Source organism: Manduca sexta, chromosome 17, assembly GCF_014839805.1.
Source record: "Manduca sexta isolate Smith_Timp_Sample1 chromosome 17, JHU_Msex_v1.0, whole genome shotgun sequence".
NCBI classification, from domain to species: Eukaryota; Metazoa; Arthropoda; class Insecta; order Lepidoptera; family Sphingidae; genus Manduca; species Manduca sexta.
In genome coordinates, this window is record NC_051131.1 from 6616343 (window position 1) to 6640639 (window position 24297).

At 34.4% G+C, this 24297-nt stretch overlaps 3 protein-coding genes across 3 annotated transcripts; 2 read left to right on the plus strand and 1 right to left on the minus strand.

Moving 5' to 3' along the window:
* Nucleotides 1–4876: 4876 nt before the first annotated feature.
* LOC115453892 (palmitoyltransferase ZDHHC11) lies at nt 4877–7211 on the plus strand. Its single transcript, XM_030182619.2, has one exon. The coding sequence runs from the start codon at nt 5943–5945 to the stop codon at nt 6996–6998; it is 1056 nt and encodes a 351-aa protein (XP_030038479.1). The 5' UTR covers nt 4877–5942; the 3' UTR covers nt 6999–7211.
* A 1945-nt stretch (nt 7212–9156) lies between these two features.
* LOC115453902 (bax inhibitor 1) lies at nt 9157–11805 on the minus strand. Its single transcript, XM_030182630.2, has 5 exons — nt 11522–11805; nt 10914–11140; nt 10584–10810; nt 10028–10198; nt 9157–9345 (listed from the first exon to the last, which is right to left on the minus strand). The coding sequence occupies exons 1-5, from the start codon at nt 11572–11574 to the stop codon at nt 9313–9315; spliced, it is 711 nt and encodes a 236-aa protein (XP_030038490.1). The 5' UTR covers nt 11575–11805; the 3' UTR covers nt 9157–9312.
* A 1245-nt stretch (nt 11806–13050) lies between these two features.
* LOC115453885 (pre-rRNA 2'-O-ribose RNA methyltransferase FTSJ3) lies at nt 13051–18130 on the plus strand. The gene is made up of 10 exons (XM_030182610.2): nt 13051–13303; nt 13546–14303; nt 14544–14693; nt 14977–15090; nt 15467–15628; nt 16099–16306; nt 16554–16823; nt 17006–17215; nt 17345–17544; nt 17617–18130. The coding sequence occupies exons 1-10, from the start codon at nt 13237–13239 to the stop codon at nt 18049–18051; spliced, it is 2574 nt and encodes an 857-aa protein (XP_030038470.1). The 5' UTR covers nt 13051–13236; the 3' UTR covers nt 18052–18130.
* The last annotated feature ends 6167 nt before the right edge of the window (nt 18131–24297 follow it).

Below are 24297 nucleotides of genomic sequence, written 5' to 3' on the forward strand. Positions count from 1 at the left end.
GGAATATTTTTTTTCATAATTGGGATTAATCTTCATAATATAGGTAACATACATCTTTGAAAAAAATGTAAATCAATAAATTCAATCAGCCTCTTGAAAAGGTGGAACCTGCTGTATAAAAATGTTACGTATTTTCATTCAAATAGCAAATATTTGAAAAGAAATTAAAATGTTTGAACAAAAATGCAGGTTGACACTATTAGTCATTGTAGGTATGCTATATACCTAAGGGATCAAAGATCGTGGATAATAAATATTCCCATTTTATACTAAACATAAGGTGACATTATTCCTAAATTATTTTATTTAAATTATTATAACCATAGTAAGTAGTACTTAGGTACAGGTACCTACTACTCATTAACCCCCTTATTCAAAGACGTTATTTATCTAAGGACGGAGCTTTGCTGTGATAACAAGTCTGTTTCTCAGCTTTGTTTATCTGACACCTTGCTGTTCAGCTTTGTTTATCTGACAACCAAATAGATTAAAGTTGTATCTCAATTATAGCCAATCACAACGGCCCTATCTATGTTTACGCACTGCGAAGTCTGCCATGCCGTCAGCACTGAGAAACAGACTTGTTATTACAGCAATGCTCCGTCTTTAGATAAAAAAAACATCTATGAATAAAGGGGTAAATTTGTAACTTATATAAATGTAAATACTTATTGTTACCTGGAAATTTTATTTTTTATCCTTTTAAGTTGTAGACATTTATGGTGATACTAGTCTCGAAGTACCTAATAAAGGGTCATACTTCAATTTATTATTGCGTTTTAACTCTGCATCATTTTACAGCATCCCTGTTTTAAATCAACTCGAAACGTTTTAAGAGCGTTTACGTGCCGCGCGTGAAGTCAACTATAGGTAATTCTTCGCAAAATTCACTCACACAGAGCCGTTGCGTAGCTGTGTGCGTAGAGTTAGCGCGTCGGCTATCTTTATAGTCAGACCAACCAATTTTGATCTTTTCGCTTTAATTATCTAATTGGAATGTAACTTATGATTTATGAATTTATGATAAATGAAGAATTCTATTATTAAATATATAAGAAGTCATCATGAAATAGTTTATATGTATCATTTTGTAATTATAAAAAAAAATAAACATTTTTAAAAAAATTTAACGGCCATTTTACAAATTGTTATTTTCAATTTTTAAAGCATTTGCATTTAGAAAGTACCCTTTAGTAAAGTGGAGCTCATCATGAAGCCGAAAGATAGGCACCAGAACTCCGTAATCAGACAATAAATCAGGAAAATTACTGTGCTACGATGTTTATAATGGACCACATAATTACTCCATAGATCTGCAGTTTTTAATATTTAGCGTATTGAAAGTTTAAATTAAGTCATTAGAAATTACATATTGGAATTTATATTTTGAGTCAGAAGGTGTATGTAATGAGATGTCATTTTTAGGTGTATAACTAAAAAGTGAGAAATAAAAGACTTCTTTTTTCGGAAGTTGGTTATATTTTTTTGGATAGTTTTTTTTTTTAATAGGTATTGCTTCTCAGTGACATCGATCATCAATCGATCGATTGTACATCCATGTATAACAATTTACCAGTTTTATATCCATAGTTTTGCATAATATTTGCGACACACGACGAAGCAAAATAGTTGGTTCTGTACTTTTTTTTGACCAACAGCAGTCATCTTTGACTGTAAGTATGGGAATACCGTCTTTTACATCGCCACAGGCAACATCTTTATCAGTTTGTTCCCTAGCGGCTTCTTGCATCCTGTCCTCCGCAGCTAATTTCAATCATTTAGCTAACTCGTCGTAACATTTCATGTAAACATTTTGCGTTAATATTGGTAAATCTATGGAAGCTAACTGTTCGTTTAAATTTGATCTACCAACTTCAGTCATCATAGCTCCATTCACAGTTCCACGATATACGTCCATACTATCAGTATATCTCTTAGAGCTTAAATAGCTTCAATTCCATATTGCACATATTACACTTCATTAAAAATGGTGACTGCAAGCAAACATTATTCTCTTTCAATAGTTGTAAATGTTCGATACTACAACCTGTTGCTCTGTTGTGGTTATTGAGTATTTTAATTTGATCCAAAAATATTGAAAATCTATAATTTTGCGGCTTTTAATAACCTTATTTATTTTGAGTGTAATATCAGGCTCGATTACCTAAAAATTAAAAAAAATATATAGAATATACTATTATTGTTATCGAAGTTTACGCAAATACTACATACTTAAGTAAAACTGCATATGGATCTAGACGCGTTTAATTTATACAAGTATAATAACGCCGAAATCTGCACAGGGTTAAACGTCAGGATAAAATAATATGTAAAATTGATGTGAGCGTGTAAACCTAAACTAGCCCAAATAGTTAAGAAGATAGGTATACTAACTCCTACTAGTAGTTTTATTCACTAGCTACATAAATTACCAAATCTCTTATTTCTAAGGTTCAAAGATATAGGATTCCGTCTCTCGTCACTTGAATTTTCTTAACAGTGTGCATCAATGAACACAAAAACCTTGTTATTTGAAAGTAAGCGTACCTATGCATTATGCAAAAAAATCAGCCAAGTGCGAGTGGGACTCGCGCACTGGGTATTTGGCGAGTTGTAAACGTTTTGACAACGGGACAGCAAAGTGATTCTATAAGGCTAAGAACTCACGAAGCGGTTTTGACTCGCGCCCGCCGTGGTTGAGAAACGGCTGTTTTATTTCCAAACTCATGACGACCGGAGATCTGTGCGATTTGTAACCACCGCGGTCCCGATTATGTCCTGCAAACTTGGCGAGCGATTATCGCAAGGCGGGCGGTTACAAGATGGACAGTTAACGGTCAGTTGAGTTCCAGAACGCCATGGACACATATCAGAAACGATCACGATGGAGGAAAATGGCGTCAGATTTCTGTAACCACCCCTCCCCCTACCGACTACTGCAGTCGCCCACCTACTAACCACAGAGCGCGCTGGTGCTACCGTGGCCCGCACGATTCTACTAGTTGGCCGCCAATACAGCGGGTACCGCATACAACCACGCACGCCGCGGGCGTAAAACGAGTTTTGAAATGTGCGTTTAGTCCATTGAAATGTTACAATTTAAGGACCGAATATTGCATTTCTTGGAGGACGCAATTTTATTTTTGGGCCATGTGTGGGGGGTCAATAGAAGCTTAACCTCAAGTTTGTGGGGTCGCCACCCTTGTCCCCGGCCGCCATCTTGTAAAAAGGGGTGAAAACACTTTTTTCGCGATATCTCGGAAACTATACGTCTTACAAAAATTTTGTAAAGCCATAATTTGTATCAAATTGTTTTGCCTGCAAATATGTTTTTTTTTCTCCTTTATCCCGAAATGGTAACTCATACCTTTTCTACCTGCATAACATTCGATAAGTTAAATTTGGTAAGTTCTATGGCAAAGAAAAGAGTTAAGAATAAATAAGTAAAGTTGTACGAATTTAACAAAAAAAATGTAATAATATATTTACAATAAAAAAAATCAAAAATAAGTTAAACATTTTGTTTCGACCAGATTCTCATGGGCATTGACGAACCCGGTAAACTTTGGAGCGCTGTAACAGCGTTTTAAATGAATGAAATAAAAAAAAATTATAGGGAACAATTTTCCTCAAAAGATCATTTACAAGTTACTTTGAGGTAATTTTTTGTAAAATGTAAAAAAGTTATAGAGCAAAAAATAAAACTTTTATAAACATTTTCTCACATTTTTGCTTATAACTTCTTTAATTTTTAATTTAGGGCAAAAAGTTATATAAACATATTTGTAGGCAAAACAATTTGCTACAAATTATGACTTTACAAAATTTATGTAAGACGCATAGTTTCCGAGATATCGCGAATAAAGTGTTTGCACCCCTTTTTCCATGATGGTGGCAAGGGGACAAGGGGGGCGACCCCACAAACTTGAGATTAAGCTTCTATTGACCCCCCACACATGTTCTAAAAATAAAATTGGGTCCTCTAAAAATACAAAGCTCATGTAACATTTAAATGGGCTAATTGTTTTTAGCTTAAGGTTAAATTTTTTCCTTCGAGTAACTATGCTCAAGTGTTTAATGAGTAAAAAGCAACAACCATAACTACAGACGCATGTTATAACATTAGTACATCAATCTTTTAGCTTTTGCTTTAGCCGAAGTTTCAGCGTTGTTACGTTTCCTTTTCTTGCCTAGAAATAGCTTTACTTCCCATTGTGTCTGAAATATAATAATATAATAATAATTTATAGTAACTACTAAAATTATTGTCAATCATTAAAGAAAAAAATATTTTACTTACTAAAGTACTAAGATGTGGCAATCACTGTATACACGTGACTATTTTTTCTACGCACAGCAAAGTCCAACTGGAGTCTCGCCGGAGCGACGAGCGATACGTCCTCTCTCTAGAAAGCCTCAAGGCGGACTAATTTGAAACGATTTGCGCGTTGCGTTTTATAGTGGTATTTAAAATATTTATAGAAAAATAACAGAACTAATTTTGTAGAATTTTTAATTGTATGTTTTAAGGAGATGTTCTTCTATTATAGTAATCCAATATTATATTCAATTAAGTAAGATATAGTGATAAAAAAATCATTTAAATGACCAACATTTCTGAAATTTTCGAATTCTTTGAATTTTTATTTCTCATGAATTAAACATAAAAAGATATAGTTAGATAAAAATAACATATTGTTATGTTCCTTAGTGGTTTAAGATATTTTGAGCTTCGAAATAGACGTTCGAAGCGCAAATTTGAAAACCTCTGTTCAGTAATCATTAAACAATTTACAAATACTCAATAAATCTAAAAATGTTCTCTACTAACTTTTTAGACAACAAAATTTTCTATAATAATTACTAATTCATATGTTTTTAAAATAATGTTTTGATGGATATTATCTCCTTCGAAAAGTGCTGTTTTTGAGACATACGGCGCGCGGATGCGTAAACGCTCTTAACCAAATCCAAAGGGGTCCAAGGGTAATCTGCCGTAATAACGGACTCCAAAGGAAGTTATATATTCGTCGTATTTGTTTCTTTTTCTCATGTTTAGGGATAAGTTTTCCCCGTGGTCCGATTGAAATAATTATTTTTGTGTTCGATTTTGTGTAGCTTCAGAATGATCTCATTTAAATTTCTTAGGTCTTGGATTTCGAAAATGCAGGAGGGTATTCCACAAAATCAAATTGATTTTTGATATTTCTTTTCATGTGGTTTCAGTGGGGCTACATTCAACATAATATACTACCATAACATATTATCATTGTTTCACCTTGAATTTCAAAGATACAGCAGGGAACTCTTCAAATAAAATTCTTTTTATATTTGGTTCTAATAGATGTGTTTTATAACTCACAAAAAGTAAAAACTCTCATACCCGCAGGTACAGAGGCGCAGCACGTGTACCTATTTTACACTATGTGTACATATTCCGTCCGTTCCGTTCCGTTTCATATGGAATTATTGTAAAAATACTACGTAGGCATCTAGTGTGTATCTACAGTTTTGTACACACATGTAGTTACGTAGTACATAATAATTCCATGGGTACTTACGTATTACCAGTTGTGTTGCCATGGGAATATTTATATAAACAAAATAAGTAATTAAAAAAATATAATTTAACATCAGCTAGAATAGTTTCCTATAATGATGATAATGCCAATAGTGTTAAAAGACGAGAAACGATAAAGAAAATCATTATTTATGATATGACACCTGCGAAACCATGCGCGCGCAACTGATTGAGGTAGGATAGGGTACACCTGTTTAAGTTTTCATTAATGGTGTGTATTTCAGCAATATCGAGGTTAAGTTGAGTAATAACAAGTTAATGAGATGATTCATTGTAGTACGTCTGAGCATCGAAATATTCTGTTAAGAAAACTTGAAATAAGTGTCTGGTTATATATCATATAATAGTTGTCGGATTACAAATGGACAAATGCATAACAACCAACCTTTCACCAAGACCTCAGCGAAGACTACATGGTTTCCAGCTGCCGTTGAATTACCAGCAAGTAATTGGTTGGATTGTGTTGTTAGCAACAGCGTTAATGAATTTTATAGTTCTTATAAAAATTCAATTCTACGAACTTAAAATGATAGCACTGATAGTGTATATTGTGTTATACTTATCACATATTTTATCACACGTATCCGCTTCGCTGATAGATCCCAGTGAAAAGGACTTGCGAAAACTTAAAATTAGCAATGTTCCTGAATTTGATAGAAGCATTCATGCACACGTCATCGAAAACGGAAGATGTCATTTATGCAACATACAAACCAGTAGTAGAAATACGAAACATTGTAGTGTTTGTAATAAGTGCGTAGATCAATTTGATCATCATTGCAAGTGGCTAAATAACTGCATTGGACGTCGAAATTATTTACCGTTCATTGCGAGCGTCACAACTGCGCTGATGATATCAGTGTTTACGTCATCGTTGTGTTTAGCCGATATAGTATTTTTCTTTACAGACCCACAAAAGTTAAGTTCAGCAGGACAGAATTTTATAAATTGTTCTACTTTAAAGGAAACGACATCTCGTAATTATTGTAAAATATCCTTGCCACTTTTGGCATTTTTAGTAGTATTTTGTCTTGTTGCATTTGGAATCGCGTGTGCCTTACTACATTTATGCTGTTTCCACGTTTATATATCCATGTTAGGTGTATCTACATATGAATATGTAATGAAAAATGTATCGCCTAGTGCATTGAAATTTGTAAATTGCTGTACATGTCGCAGAATGAATTTGTCCAACACGTACGTCAAGAAAAAAACGCACAAGCAAACAAGTGAATTGGAAAACATAGAAAGTGGTGCACTAGAAAATAAGATAGAAAGCACAAGTAGTTCGTATCAAAATGAAAGCAGTAATGCTTCAAACCTCATTATATTGATTAACAACGAATTAGATAAAGCTAGAAAAATGTTTATATTTGATAAAAATAAAATACATCCACAGGATGAGAATATAGGCTGATAGATCAACTTGTATGGTTTAAGATACTTAATTGTGTAACAATAAGATTGAATATTTTGTAATAAAAAGTAATTTATATGTAATGAAGTTATTACTGATACGTCATTTATATAATTAATCATAAGGTATGTGACAGCGCGGTTGTAATTTTACGCCATTGCAATAGGTACTTACATTTATAAATAGTATAATAAAATATTTTGTTGAAAACAATTTTACAATATTTTTTTCGTACATAATATTAAGTTTAGACTATAATGTTAAATTCCTATCTACCAAATCCCGATAAAGAATTTACGAAATTAATTTCTATTTAGTGAAACTTAGCTATATCTCCGTTAAGATTTAACCCCCTTAGTTGATAGTGTTAAAAAAAATATATACAAAATGGCATGCCAGTATCCTACTTACTGTCTACACACCGTGTCGACCAGGTAGAGTTGGGTAGGACATGACATAAAAAAGAGTTTGTAAGAGTAGCCTCTTGTTAGCATTGAGCCGGTACAACGTCCTACTTCAAATGAGGCGAGGCGTAGTGAGGCTCGGCGCTTCAATGCGTATCTTACAGTATTTTGTAATGTTAACCCTCAAAATATTCCCCTTTCGTTCGCGACTCGAAACGCAGTAATGTAATGTCCATTGTAAAATAACGTCCTACTTTAATTTGTAGCATGCAGTTCTCTACCTCACTGTCCTCGTCCTACAGTTTACCAGAGACGGAGAATAAGTAACGCGACTGCTGCGTCATAAAATTTGAAGTAGTACAATATATAATTTTGAGCCACTCTTACATTTTGACGTCATGTCCCGGACAAATGTACCGCCTCTTGTATGTCCTACTCAACATTACGACCAGGTTTTACGTAATTCGAAATGATTTTTAGTCCAACGAAGAAATTCCAATAGATTTATTGGTTTTATTTGAATATCATTCATGATTTACGTAAAGATAAGCTGTATCATGATTTGAAGGACCATGTATCTTAAACATAATTATCTCACGTGTTCCCTCGAACCGCTACCTGGTAACCGCTGGTGGCCAATGTCGCCCGCGTTTTACACCCCCGCAGACAATAGCAATATTATAACAAGTAAATGCAAAATAGTTGTGTGACAGTTGAAAAAAAAGATCATAAATATGAACGTATAAGAAAAAAAATAACCTACTTTGAGATAAACGACTAGATCTATGACGTACAATAATGAAATCACATGCAATTTTTTTAAATGTATGCCTGTTGCGCGCCTTTGTCGCCCACCCTATTATTTATTTTAAAATCTTTATTTTTCTGTAGCCCTTTTTTTTAAAACCCAAGTATATTCCCGAGGCGCCACCTCGAACCTTTGGAGCCTGTCCTAGGACTTAGCTCCCGGACTACCGCCCGCACTACCCTTAGGACGGTAAGGACGCCGCATGCACCAAGAAGCCTTCCCCACCAAGAGTCAGAGGGCACTCTCCGGCTCTTCAAACGCCCAATGCGGCTGCTCGGTTCGCCGCCATAATTTATGGTCTTTCTACGGACACCTTTATCCACACAAGATGGTTCTCATTGTTTTTACCGTCCATAACTACTTAGTAGGTATCTACCGTCAAGGCCGGCCTTAGATACTGCGCTCTTTTACTGGCGAATTGAGTTTTAGGTACCAATCTTGCTTTCTTATCCTATCTAATGTTATGTTATTTTTGTTAGAAATAAATACAGTAACCGCTTTAAGATTTGGATAAAATTTGACATTCAGATTTATTATGTCCTGGATGAACACAGAACACGTTGTACAGACGGTGCCATGGATCGATAGTAATTTAGGGATTTTTATAGTCGGAAAGGTTTTTCGTGCGGGCGAAGACGCGAGCAACAGTTAACCCCTCGTAGGTAGATAGTTTTTATTCTGTTAGAAATGTTACAAGCTTGACCGGGGGTTCGAAGCAGAATCCCGAAAGTTCCAAGCGATAGTCCTACGATGCACGCAATACAAGTACGGTATAGGAATATGTTTCGATAAAATTGAAACATTTGAAAGGGAGACATTGATGAAGAGATTTATTAAGCATTACGTCAATTTCACTCTTCCCAACGCGATTTTCTTTTGTAGGTATAGCTGTCGATAAACAACTTGACCTATAACTTGTAGATGGGCAATAAATAAAAGAATTAGCAACAATAATAAACCAGTGAGGTGTAATTTATTAACAAACTATTAGTTGAACATGTCACCTTTTAATAAGATACGAACCATAACAAAATACACAAGAAATTAAATACCAATTAACGTGTAACACCCCTCACTTCCTATGTGAATATCATAAGTATTTTTAGTCTCGTTTGCGGCGGCGATTTTGTTCCTCCTGCAATAAGAGAAATTTGGTTTTTCAGTAATTCACATAATATTATAAGCTTGCATGTGTACACATTCACGCGCGCACACGTCTGCGTCCTGGTTTTAATAAACTTTAATTTCAGTTGACAGTATGAGTCATCAATTTACATCATGTTGCATGGCTGTTACACTATATAAATCATGTACCACACAAAATGACTTAGTGATCAGATCCTTGATATTTTGTATTTCACAGCTGGTAAAACCCCTGTTGCATCTTGGATGTCATTATTTCTTACATCTTACTACTGGATCTTTGTTTAAGTAGACACAGTGATAACTGAACGGTTTTGTATTTAAATTGGCACAAAGGTAGACCATGGCCTAGATAAATGCATAGGCTACTTACTTTTTATCCCAGTAATTTGCTCTTATGAGAAATAATATAATTTTCAACTAGATGCCACTGCCATTGTAGTGTTTTAGAGATTTTTAATAACAGGAAGGGTTTTTCATGCGGGTGAAGCTACAAACTACACCTAGTTTAAATATATTTGCAAACTAGTTTCATAAATGTAAACAATAATCTCAAAGGTCTATTTATTGTATTAAGTGTAATTCAAAGATGTATGATTTAAGGTTGTAAATTCCTTGACAACTGGAATATTTTAATTATGAATAAAATAATTGTTGATTTTAGTATTACTTACCTTCTGTGTTAAGATAATGACCAATCGTCTGAACATCCCAATGAAGTCAATGAATAACTCCAAAGCGTGCTGCACAAAGTCCTTACTGCCCATTCTGCGTTTCTCAATAATAAGTTGAGTATCGAACAATACAAATCCACACATTAGCACAAGTCCAAGATATAGATGTGTCTGGAATGGACAAAAGAAAATATATTAAATTTACATAACATATAAATGAAAATTGTATAGACAATATAATGTTGCAATACTTGGAAAAGTTGTATTGCCGAGATTGCAATGCAAGTGTAAATATTTGAGTATCAACAGAGCTTTGTAATTTAAATTTGGGTAATGTTGTCACTGTTTTTGGACTCTTGGCTCTTACTAACGGACAAGTAAATTGTTTGCCTCATCATTTTGTTGCTTGATTCAATATTATAGATACAAGGTGTTTCATTTAAAATATTTTCAATGTGTTTTGTGTCTGCCATATCATTGGAAATATTTTTACTTCACTATCAGTTGATTTATTTGATTTTATTTTATTGGCTTATTGTAGTATTATTAAACTTACTTGGTACAGGAAGTGTGACTGCATGAAGATGTTGACAAGTGTCATTACTGACATAGAAGTGAGCAAGGTCATTAGTGTGCCACCCAGGAACAGCCAACTGCCCCGCTCAGCCAACATGGCAGCCACAGAGAAGCAAACAAACACCAGAGTGGTGCCTAGCAGGGCCGTTATTATGATAGATGGATCAACAACACTCACATATGTCATTAATGGACCCATACTCATTCCTAAAATACACAAATTTAGTTTAAATTATGCATAGATTTACCTCAATTTACTTAAACAGCCTGAATTGACTGCATTTGTTTTAATAACATGTTTGATAAGAACCTGAGGTCAGTCCAAACCCTAAGAGATAGCCAAGTCGTACTTTTGTGTTCTTCCCATCATCAGGAGTAGCAATCAGCATGAGCATGAGCCCAGCTCCAATAATTGCAGAGAGGAATCCAGCTTGGAATCTAGTAAACATATCTACATATACTCCAGCAGATGCCGTGGCACATGTCATCATCAGTGTACCATAAACATTCTTTAAGTGTTGACGAACTGGAGGTTCTCTGTAAACAATATAGTAAAGCATCCTTATAGATAAATTGTAAATGGTATAAGTTATTGCGCACAAAATATCTAAAATGACTTTCTTACCATTAGCATGCAAATCATTTATATTTATGAAACCCCGCAGAAAATTCCTATTTTGTTATATAGAATGTAAGTGAGTTATTTAGTTTGCAAAAGTATATAAACAGAAAAACAAATCGGCACCTAGGATTAGTTCTACGTCATACCCACTATACACATATTTACATAGTAAGAATGTACCACAACATTCTAGAACAAAAATGACTAATTGATCTGATTCATTTAAGGGTAAATATTTGGTAATATTATAAAACACGTAAATAAAAAGTATTTCTAAAAATAAAAATAATACTTACAATCGATTTTGAAAACTATTGATAAAAGTATTCATATTTATATTTGAAGCCATGATGATTACTACTGACAGTGACTAATTCTTTTAGACACTAAAAATATTTTTATCAATGTTCACAAGATGTTCACTGAAACTTAGTTCAAAGATGACGCAATAAAATATAGTAATTTACTGTTCTCTACGTCTCAAGAGTACGAATAAAATAACAAGGTGTTTGGATAAATAAATGAAACCTTTGTATGATGATACGACCAATAAGGAAATATGTATAGTGATGTCACAAATACCGTCATGGCGAGTCCGAAACCTAAGTTACGAATAATGGATTCAATCGATACTGAAAATAATAATATAACCTTGTAATGAAACACAATTAATGTCCCAAAGATAGCATAATATTATATCATCTATATTACGAAAGAAATTTTAAACTTCATTTCCGACGAGGGTTCAAAATTAATATAAGAGTTTTATGGTTTTGTGCACACTACATGTATGCCTATTATAGTTCAGTATGATATTAGTTAGAAGAAAATAACAATACCTATTATAGTTAAATTACCTGGGCATATCAGAGGAGCTGTGAAGCATTTGTTCCATCTCAGCATTTAGTCCAGTATAAGTAAGGTTACCTATATTTTCTCGGTTGGAATTGTAAAGTGTTTGTATATTACAATGTGTTAAAGCTCATTTGCTACACAACATACACTGAAGAGGTCACAAAAAGACTGAATAGAACTAGGAGTAGCCGTGGTTTACTAAGTAATGTAAAATGTAACGATATATGTTTTAAAAAATAAATTGTTTGCTAATTCCATAATCGATTATCCAGTATAAATATTTCGATTACCTTTATCATTCATATGACAGCTCTAAACGGCAATGACGCACATACTACTTACCTACCTACAAAAAAAATGAATGACGTGTCCAAACATTGGTACCTTTAGTTTATTTGTCTCTGCCAACCAACGTGAAGCAAGGCACGCATCATATAGATATTGTAGTTAGTTGATAATGGCGATGGGTGCTGCGTTCATAATATTTAACTGAGGCAGGCACACGTATATAGTGCCAGATTGTATAATATTCTCAGTTATTACATATCAGAGACAAATACACTAGATTACGACCCGCTGTCAAAATGTATCACATAATTTTTTAAATCTGGTCACATTGAAAAGATGAAAACCAATTATTTGTCTCTAATGTTCACCGCTGATTGTATCCCATATATATTATAAATCTCTTTGGTTGATTGCTTGTTATTGTTCTGAGGCTGATGTTTTGGCTCAAAGAGAATTATAATATATACCTATGGAAATCTTGGCTTATGTTAGCGTGGCGTCGCTGTTTTAGAGGAGTGTCTGCGGCTCGAAAAATAACTAAAGCAGTACTTTTCGTGAATATTGTGAATAGTAAAATAAGTACCAAAGACAATTATAATATGTATGGAAAATAAGTACATTATGTAGTACAAAGGGTTTGTACACGTTTCCTTAGTATTAGAATGTTCTTTGAGTACGTGCCTCCACAAGAGAACAGCACAATACATAATATGTACCAAGAGAATTTTAATATATTTGGAAAATACATACAACTAGAATACTACCTTACCTTGCAACACTGGCCTTTCGATACATAACCTACAAATGTCGTGCATGCGATTTTATAAACACGAGAGATCAAAGGAAAGTTAAATATAATAAAAAGAAAATGGGAAAGAAAACAAAAGTAGGAAAACAACGTAAAGATAAATATTATCAACTTGCAAAGGAGACAGGTGATTACTTCATTTTCTTTTTGTATTGTATTTAATGTTTAAATTACAAAAAAATAAACACATAATTTAAAACATTATGGTAAATGATGAGATCCATACAATATTAATAAATGATTTGAGGTTGGTGTGGCTAAATCTGATTATGTTATGATGATATAAATGTTTAGTTTCATTAGTAATTAGGTTATATACTGTTTGCGCTTTTTTTTTAACAAACTGTACAAGTAATGATATTTTTTTAGGATATCGCTCAAGAGCTGCATTCAAATTAATCCAATTGAACAGAAAGTTTGGGTTTTTACAAAAATCAAGAGTATGTATCGACTTGTGCGCTGCGCCTGGTGGGTGGATGCAGGTGGCGCACCAGAACATGCCCGTATCAAGTATTGTGATAGGGGTAGACTTGTTCCCAATCAAGACTGTACCTGGATGTATTGGACTCACTGAAGATATCACAACTGAGAAGTGTAAAACTGCTATAAAGAAGGAAATTAAAACATGGAAAGCAGATGTGGTACTTCATGATGGTGCTCCAAATGTTGGTCTAAACTGGCTGCATGATGCCTATCAACAAGCATGTCTCACCCTCAGTGCATTGAAACTTGCTACACATTTTTTGAGGGAAGGTGGATGGTTTGTTACAAAAGTATTTAGATCAAAAGATTATCATGCACTGTTGTGGGTGTTAAAACAATTATTTAAAAAAGTACATGCAACAAAGCCACAAGCTTCCCGTAATGAGTCTTCAGAAATATTTGTTGTGTGCCAAGGGTACATTGCACCAGACACAATTGACCCAAAGTTTTTGGATCCTAAACATGTGTTTGAGGATTTAGATATAGTGAAGAAGCAACACACTAATGTTTTACATCCTGAGAAGCAAAAGAAAGCTAAAGCTGAAGGATACAAAGAGAATGATTATACAACTCACCACATAGTAAAAGTCTCACAATTCTTAAGCTGTGATGATCCTATAGATTTACTACAAGGGTGTTCTGAGGTATGAAATAATAATTTCAAGCATTTAATTTTAGTTGTTTTTAATTATTTTTTAGCATCATGACCAAGCTTCGCATGGGCAGCATTAGATATTTATAGCCAGACAAATTCTGGTAGTTCAATAGCTGCCAAACTTCACAGGATAACCTGATGGATTAATCTAAAAATGTCATAAAAATTGCTCCAGTTGTTTTGGAGTATAGGGAATTTATTGGTGTATATAACATTTTGTTTATTACAGATTATGATAGATGATAAAGATATTGAAGTTCATCCTAAAACCACACAAGAGATCAGAGAATGTTGCAAAGATATCAAGGTGCTTGGCAGAAAAGACTTGAAATTGTTATTGAATTGGTTAAAGCAAATGAAAGACTTGAAAATAAAACAGGTAATTATAATTATTTTGCAGTTAAAACTTTTATGTATATTTTAAACATAAATAGTGAAATTTTATCCAGCAGTAGATTTATATACTTTTTTTGATGGTATTGTAACACCCTTCAGGTAATTGATGATTCTATGTACAGTTTTAATCACAAAGAAAGCCTCAAGGGAATAATAAAATCTCTCTTCTTATCACTGGTAATCCAGAATTTTATAAAACATATATTAAGATTTTATTTACATAATATTTTTTGTGTTATAGTAAATTAGTTCAATGTTCATTACAGGAGCCTCAACCTGATAGCAAACCTGAAGATAGTAATAAAGATGACAAAGAAGAAACTGCTGAAGATGAGAATAATGAAGAAGGTGATGTAGATGCTCAGATAGCAGAACTTCAGGTACATAAAATGTCTGTGTAGTGGCTGAAGACATAATAAGTTACAGCCTCTTATGCATCTACTCCAAATTGACAAATTTATTAGACAATGCCGTGATGAAATATATAAATAAATATGAGTTATGACACTGATTAAAATTTTTATATTAAGTAAATTCTTGGATTTAGATGATGATGTTGGACCTTTGTAAAATAGCCTTGTATCAGCTAAATATTGTACAATGTAAGGTTACACTATGTATCTAAACATATGTATAACTAATCTAGCCATCTTAACCTACTTTTAAAAGTTCAATAGAGCAACTTCTACTGCAATACACCTTCACATGGTTTACTTTATTTATGCACATTTTCATTTCTATGGCTTATTGTTTAAGGATGAAGAGAGAAAGCAATCAAAACGAAAAAGAAAACAACTGAATAAACAAAGGCAAAAACTAGCTGAGAAAATGAATCTGAAAATGGTTCTCAAGGGTGATGATGGGCCCATTATGGAGAATCATGATATGTTTAAGTTATCCGACATAAAAAATGCAGAGGTGAGTTGTTATTTGCTAAATGTTATTATTATTTTCATAAATTTTGAAAGTTAGTTAAAATATTTAGTGTGTAAGTGTAATCATAAGATGGTAACTATACTTTGAGTTGTCTGTCAACCAGTGTTAGAAGTTTATTACTTAAGGCGATACCTCAAGGTCCATTTTCATACATTTTGTTTCGGCTTTAATCTGGGTAACTAAACAAGTATTGGCAAGTAAAGAATTTAAATTCACGTCTAGTTAGTGATTAGTTCTCGCAGTTGAAAGAAAAATGTAAAAATAATTAATAATCATGGATATTTCTGCCTTTAAAATTTAATATGACGAAATTTGTTTAGTTACCCAGATTAAAGCCGAAACAAAATGTATGAAAATGGACCTTGAGGTATCGCCTTAAGTGATTTGTTAATAAAATATGTTTAGTATATTTTTTTATTTAAAACATATTTATATAGTTTTTTGTTTTTTAGGAAATATCACGCATCATTGACCAACAACCGGACATAACAGCTGAGGGCAGTGATGACTCTGATGATGAGTTTAAAATGAAAAAAAAATATGTCAAGTATGATGTAGAAGCATCGAAATTAGACTCCTCAGGTCTTTATTATAAAGATTCTGATAGTGAATTAGAGATGGAATCAGATTCCGAGCCTGAGGAACATAAGGAGTCTTTGGGTAGGTGTTTCATATTAAGAGCTGTTACTCATCTTATAATTTGTAAAATGTTGTAATAGTTATAATATTTGAATTTTTATTACGTAAAGTGACATATAGGGGCTTAGTTAGTTAATGCAGTTTAGCATGTGGTTAGGGGTACTAAAACGGAACGAGCATTAGAACAGCCATAACAAAAGTATATCTTGTAGTTTGTTGTTTGTGTAGTTAATGTACATAATATAACTAACAATATATATTTTTTCAGCTTTCTCAGATTCTGAAAATGAGTCGAAAAAAGTGGATAAGCTGACTAAACTGAACACACTTAGAAACAGTCAAAGCAAATTGAAAAATAATACTCCAAAAATTCCGAAGAATAATCCTTTGTTGACGGATTTGGACAACACAGATCCAGTGTCTAAACGGTCCATGAAAGCTGAGTTGTGGTTCCAAAAGGATTCCTTCAAAGACTTAGACGAGGACGACGATGAAGGCGTCGACTTGGATAAATTAGCCGAAAGTTATAAAGAAAAAGGTTAGTGTTAATTATAATCATGGTTTAATTGTTAAATATTGAATTGATTACAATTCAATTTATTTTGAAAAAAAAAGAATAAAATAGTATTTTGGTGGATCCACCATAGTTTATCAACTCTATCAAATTAAACTGATAACGTAAAAATAAGAATACATATAAATAAATAATATTTTGCGTAGGTAAAGAAGTTGTTGGCGACACTATTGCCACAACAAGGGAAGATGGAAAAAGTGGTGGAGTTAAAAGGAAGATATCTGATGCTGAGAGTTCAGATGATGATTCATCTGACAGTGATTATGATGTTGAGGACAATGTAGGCACAGCCGCATCTGGTGCAGGAGCTAAATCCAACCAGAAAGATGGGTTTGAGGTAGTACCTCAAGATCCAGGTAATCTACTCATATTCTTTTTTATTCCTTATTGTGTGATTTATTTATATGCTTGAAAGACATTATATTATTATATTTTACCTGCAATAAGTGCGGAATTTTTAATAATCTTTGTATGATTACTTTCAGATTTAAAAAAGTTAAAGAAATCACTGAAAATGGATGCGGAAACTTTAGCCCTCGGAACCATGATTGCCACATCGAAAAAGTTTAAAAGGGATCTGATAGATGACGCATGGAACAGGTACGCATTCAACGATAAAAATCTGCCAGATTGGTTTGTGGAAGATGAACAGAAGCATATGGCAAAACCAGTAGTTGTCCCTGAGGTAAGATCATTATTATCTATTTATTTATAACAAAATTAAAACATATTTATCATAATAATAATACATTTACAGAAATACGTTGACGAGTACAAGAACAGATTGCAAGACATAAATGCCAGGCCCATAAAGAAAGTAATTGAAGCAAAGGCAAGAAAGAAGAAGCGTATGATAAAAAAGATGGAACGCGCGAAGAAGAAAGTAGAGGCGGTGATGGAAAATGCTGACATGTCGGAACGTGAAAAGGCGCAACAAGTTAAGCAGCTTTACAAGAAGGCCCAAACCGATGGCAAAAAGAAAGTAACATATGTGGTTGCCAAAAAACATACTAGTGCTAAACGTATGAAACGGCCACAGGGAGTAAAAGGACGATACAAGGTTGTAGATCCTCGAATGAAAAAGGACTTACGCGCACAAAAGGCAAAGGAGAAGACTAAAGGTCGTGGTAAAAAAAGTAAAGCAACACCTAAAAACAAAACACCAGCTAAAAAGAAAGGAAAGGCTAAATAAATTAATTTTATGATCTTAATACTTAATGTAACATATACAACAAAATATAGTAAGCGGGAATAAAAGTGTACAATTAATACATTGTATTTTTATTGTAATATTAATTTACTGAGCCATTAGGTTGTAGATCTCTCTTATACTTGAGTAACAATATGGGAGGTGCTACTGTTTTCTGTTCATTACGATAATCATAGATTTTGCTTGATGTTGTTTTTAGTTGACAACAGCCAAACGTGGTCAGAGATCACGGTCCATCATCGATGCAGTAGTTTGTTATCCTTTGTTCTGGGTAAAGTTATTGAATATCGCGGTGCGGCTTTTCATTAGCAGACCAGCTTTTATAATCAATGGATAAAGAACAAAATTCTAGATTGTTTTAAATTGATTGACAAAGGAAACCAAAAATATATTGCGTAATAATATGTTTGAAATTATTTATTTATTCACATGACCTTTGGCAAATACATAAGGGTGGCGAGACCCATTTCGTCGTCATTACAAAGATTATTTTTATTACTAAGGTCAGGGTGATATTTGAAGCCACGTGCGTCACCAGCCGCGGAGTTCAGGGACAGACACGCCATATAAATGATATCAGTTTGCTTTGTGACCTTGGTTTCTAATTCTGATCCGCTCTTACTACGCTGTCTGCCTACTAATATCATCGAGCGATTTTCCAAGGTTCGGACTACTGTGTGTCATAGTTCTTTCAAAAGTATCGGATTTTGTAACTAATTTGCAACATTGTATATAGATAATATATCACGTGGTATTATCTACTCCGTGAGATGTGCCACCTCACCACTACCAGAAGGACTGATAGTTGCTATTCTTTGTTTTTAATTTCATGCCCTGCTAAAAACAAAAATAAAATGGAATAATATTTCAAATAAGTACATTTCAAATACTATTAGGTAGGTAGGTAGTGGGTACAAGACACGAGGTAAACATTTACTGTCCAAGAAACATTTGTTCCGACACTGAAATAGAAACGGTGACCTCCCACGTCATACATAGATTTAGCTTTTACGTCATTGGTGGTGTCGAGGAAGCTTCTCAAGTTGATATGGCCATCAATATCTAAAATAAGTATGTATTCATTTCAATTTATTAAAGTCCATTTCGTTGTGATACCTGAGATTTATGAAAGATTTCAAGTGACAATTCTGTATGAAGTCGGAAATAAGAGAAGAAATCAAAAAGAATGAATCGAATATGGAGTGAGGTGGAAGGTAGTCATAGGGTGGCACGTGGGAGGCAGGCGGGGCGGCTGGCCGGGCTATATTGAGCGCGCGATCACGGCCAAGGCCGCGCACCGCCGTCATCGCTCCCGACCCGACCGCCCGTGCCCCGTGCCCCGAGCCCGTGCCTTTTAAACCTGTACATAACTGAACATAACTACCTCATGTAATACACATTACGCTTGCTATTGCATGCTCGTGGCTCTAGATTGTTCAGTACTTCATAATATTCTGGGGACTCAAATTCAATTTCCGTCTCAATTTGCACTATAATGAATAACGAGCTTTAAATAAAAAAAATAATGAATAATAATAGTTTTGTATATAAACAATACAATTAATATAGTTATGAGTTGTGACACTTTCTAATTGAGTAATCTTAAAACGGCAAGGAAATATACAATAAAAGCAAGGGTCTTTAAAATATTACATCATCTACTAAATAAGTAATACTTCAAATATTAATATTTATGTATCAGAATTTTCCATTGTATATTAAAGGAATTTCGTGGTAGATCGTATAGGCAATGTAATATGTATGTTTGTCAGGGTTTGTGGTGACGTCGATATAGGCGCAGGTAGAGGCTGCGGGGTGTCGTAATCGTGGGGTGCAAGGTGGTGGGGAGGAGGGGAGGAGGTTGGGTACGAAGTAGAATACCGGGTGTTGTGACCTCGTCCTCGCAAGGTCGCAGGTTCCATTCCACTTGGTCACACCACATATCCCACCCTGTTCTTTAATCTTTCATAATATAATAGACTGTCTTTCTAATACCTACGGTTGGTTCTGTTTTATCTGTAGTATATAAAACTGAGTTTGATAAAAAATATATCTACAGTCCAGTAAAAATATTACGCTTTTTTTTCTTTTTCATCCCCCAAAATGACTATCACTAATGCGATTGTTAGGAGTTATGATGCTGAGATTTTCCATAGTTGATAAATAGTAGATATTAGGGATTTGCTTAATACACCTAAGTGTTCTTTTGTCTCTTCAAGGCAAAACAGGTAAAGGGTGAACAAGTCTCGCAAAAATCTTTGCAGGCATATAATTAATAACAGTATATATTACCTCCACGGGCGTAATTATCGTGCTTAACTAGGTATATTAAACTGTTGAAGATTGTCAAAAGTGTAGTCAGAAAAATATCTTTGGATTTCCACAAAATATTGTATTAAACTTAAGATTAAACTACTCTTAGTCGGAAACTGAAGTAGTTCTTATTGGTTTCAGAAATCTTGTTTTTTCTCAATAACCAGAAAACTACAGCAAGACGTATTATTTCGCCAAAATTTAATATGTTTCAGTTCTCCAAAAAAATAAAAATGATGACAGTAAATGTCGCTTCGAGAACCTTTGTGGACTTGATAGAGTTCATTCGATACTCGCAAGTCGCAAAGAAAATTGCATCTATTCTAATGCTAATAATGCTCTTAAAAGGTTGCCTCCGAATGTCTAGTGGGGTAAATTATTTGCCTATAAGAGGGCGTACGATAGTTATACCAGAGGTACTAAATTCAAAAAATTCTTAATCGTAAATATCATATTTAAGAATGATTATTACAAATAAATTTTTAAAATGTTATTACCTACATTTAAATGTACTTCAAACATAAATTGTTATAAAAAATAATTTATCTCAACCAATTTATAACGGCGGACTTCCCGTGAAGTGTGGTTTGTCTGCTCGCTGATAATTATTCGCCAGCCTTCTTCTATTTTCTGTAAAGTATATGGTATTCTGCTGCTAATAAACTATACAAAAGACAATATTTGCGTTAATTTATTGTTGATTTCAATTCGGACACATCGCAGAATATCGTACGCGGTGAGTCAATGCTCGTGTGGAGCTCGGCTTCTTTATTTAAGTCCGTCACCATTCTACGCGGTGATGAGACTCATTGAGTCGTGGATGGATTGTCCGTTTGAGGGAACATAACACAAATCTCGTGGACATTTGTCCGCCTCCGCTCAATAAAGATGCAGAGTTTAGTACGCTGTGGACGGGTGAGCGACCACGTTCATGGCCAGCGGCGCGGTAATGGCTTCACCAAACAACAACAAACAATGGCCATGTCGCATCGAACTGACAGTTAGCCGCAGGTGAACCTCGATTAACCGCAAAAGGCCGTTAGTCGAAATCTTCTCTTAATAGGCCGTCGAAGGTGAGTTCTCTTCTGCATGCGAATACCATTCAGACATTTTACGGTTGCGACGCTACAATAAAACCAGTGACGAACTGATAATGAATTGAGAGTTGTCTTGTCCTTTGTGTGGAGCCAATTGATTTCGTTCCGAGTTGTTTGTCTTTGTGTTTTTCTATATCGTGTTCGTCTAAAAATTTTAAATAACTGGATCTTGATATGTTTTAGAATAACTTTTTTATTGATATCTTTTTAGTATTTCTTTTAAAATAAACAAACACACATTACGCATTTGATGCCCGAAGGGATATGCAGGAGCGCAATCAGGGCACTCATTTTTCGCCATGTGCATTCCGACTTTTGTCCCATCATGTGATAGGGTGGGACCCTATCGCCATATCGGGCAGAAATTCCAGACTCCGGGCTGATACTGAGCAGAAAAACCCATATATCATTTTGCCCGACCTAGGATTTGAACCCAGAACCTCAAATAATTGGTATTTATTAATAAATTCTATATTACTACTTATGTAATGTCAAAATATTGACTGCCTCGGTGGCGTAGTTGTATTGCACGTCCGGTACAATAGCGCTCTGAGGTCCTGGGTTCGAATCCCGGGTCGGGCAAATTGATATTTGGGTTTTTCTGCTCAGTATCAGTCCGGAGTCTGGAATTTGTGCCCGATATGGCGATAGGCTCGCCCCCTATCACATCATGGGACGGAACATACTTGGCGAAAAGTGGGTGCCCTAGTTGCGCCTCTGCATACCCCTTCGGGGATAAAATGCGTGATGTTATGTATGTATGTATGTAAAATATTGGATGCGTCATGCATTCAGTACGATTTAAATTATGTTATTTAATCATAAGGTCTGTTATTTGGTTTGGTCTCATATATGGATTTTGTAAGTAACTATATACATGTCGCCATTTTTTACTGATATAGGAATAAATCTATGGCAATTTTTTAGTCCTAGCACCACCACCACACCACGTGAAAATATTTTATTGTGATAAAATGCCCCTCGTGTTCTGTAATAAACATTCTCCTCGGTTTCAGGAATAAAAAATAATTACTAGCTATATAAGTAAAATACCAAGAATTATTGAAATAGACGGGATATTATTCAATTTATACTGGCTAGCTTTTGCCCGCATCGAAAATCAAAAATCCGGGATAAATATTTCCGAGGATAAAAGGAGCCTATAGCACTCAAGAGTAATGTAGCTTCCTCATAGTAAAGGAACTTTCAAAATCATATCCGCATTTTTTTATCCTGTACAAACAAACACACAATTTTTCCTCTTTATAATATGAGTATAGATTTGGAGTAGCTGTGCATTGACGAGTAGGTCTCATGGTAGACTAAGTTTTAGGTTCGGGGGGCAAAAATTAACAGTTTTGAGAAGGAAAGAAAACATAATTCGATGCTGCATATTTATATAGTGTGTTATCACCATTCGAAGAACTTTTTTACGTCGGGGAGAAAAGCTGTAGTTTTAACTAGCTTTTGTTCGAGGTTCGCCCGCGTTAATGAGCTTCCGTGGATAAATTCCTGCTATATATTTTCCCAGAAATGCAAGTATGAACTTCCCAGGGTCCTACTATCTCCATACAAAATTTCATCGATATCCGTTGGGTAGTTTTTGAGTTTATCGCATTCAGACAGGCAGACAGATGCGGCGGGGACTATGTTTAATAATATATTTTTTTATGGGGAACAATTCCGTCATACATGATTGTTGCGTAAGTTTAATCGTTTACTCAGGTACACGCAACGGCATCTCTCAAAATGAATAAATTTACCCCGTTTTGCAACATTTTTATGAATGTACTGCGCCTATTGGTCATAGCGTAATGTTATATAGCCTATTGCCTTCCTCGATAATGGGCTAGTTAACACTAAAAGATTTTTTCAATTCGAGGCTGTAGTTCCTGACATTAGCAAGTTTAAAATTAGAAACTCTTCAGTTTAATATAATAGTATAAATATAAATTACTCAGCTGACTGGGTCGGCATCAATTTCTTAAAGAAACACTACGTACCTTATCAGTAAACGAAATTGTGTACTTTGCTCTCTTATGACTTTTTCAGTGATTTTTTTGTGTTTAGTTCTGTCGGGTCGATTTATCACTAACAAAAAGCAGAAAAACCCCCTTAAAAAACGTAAAAGGTAATATAAGGGCTACGTATTTTGGAATCGGTAAAATATATTTTTTTTCTAAAGTGGTTTTTGAAGACTGTAAAATTTTACTAAAATGCTTTTGTACGATTGGCAGGAACTAATCTCAGTGGCGATCTAGCTAAGAGAGGAGGAGGTTCAAATATGATCGCAGACTATCATATCGCTGACCGGTCCAAATACCGAGGTCACCTAAAACTCCCGATTAACAATGAGTAATTACTACTGTAAAAAATACTTAACATCAAGTCTGCAAACTGTTTGGTTTGTTTTTATTGAAATATATAATTTCATATCATCTGTATCCGCACAAGCTCGCAGATGACTTCAACGTCGCTGCCTATTTTCATTATTAAGAGGTAAACTCTCTTGCATGAATTTATTCCCTCCTAACGAATTCTAATAAGTTATAATAATACCGTACCAATATAATATGGCGTTGATAATAATATATGAATTGATAAGGAACCAACGAGAGCCATATTAAGTATGTAAATTTATAACGATATAGATGTTTCTGGAGATTTAAGTAGCTAGTTGGTTAGTGTTTACTACAGAGTAGTAGTGTGAGCGGGTTCGTCGACCGACCGTGACACACGGCGCCGGTTGCACGCACTGCACGCCACGTTATTTGACCGATTACCTATTGCAACTCGAATACTATTTCACTCAATGAAA

Coding starts and splice junctions, on each gene's coding strand:
- LOC115453892 (XM_030182619.2), top strand. CDS start 5,943: ATGGACAAATGCATAACAACCAACCTTTCACCAAGACCTCAGCGAAGA.
- LOC115453885 (XM_030182610.2), top strand. CDS start 13,237: ATGGGAAAGAAAACAAAAGTAGGAAAACAACGTAAAGATAAATATTAT. Junction 16,824..17,005: donor CGAAAGTTATAAAGAAAAAG/GTTAGTGTTAAT, acceptor TATTTTGCGTAG/GTAAAGAAGTTGTTGGCGAC. Junction 17,216..17,344: donor GGTAGTACCTCAAGATCCAG/GTAATCTACTCA, acceptor GATTACTTTCAG/ATTTAAAAAAGTTAAAGAAA.
- LOC115453902 (XM_030182630.2), bottom strand. CDS start 11,574: ATGGCTTCAAATATAAATATGAATACTTTTATCAATAGTTTTCAAAAT. Junction 10,199..10,583: donor AGTCACACTTCCTGTACCAA/GTAAGTTTAATA, acceptor TGTCCATTCCAG/ACACATCTATATCTTGGACT. Junction 9,346..10,027: donor TCATTATCTTAACACAGAAG/GTAAGTAATACT, acceptor CTCTTATTGCAG/GAGGAACAAAATCGCCGCCG.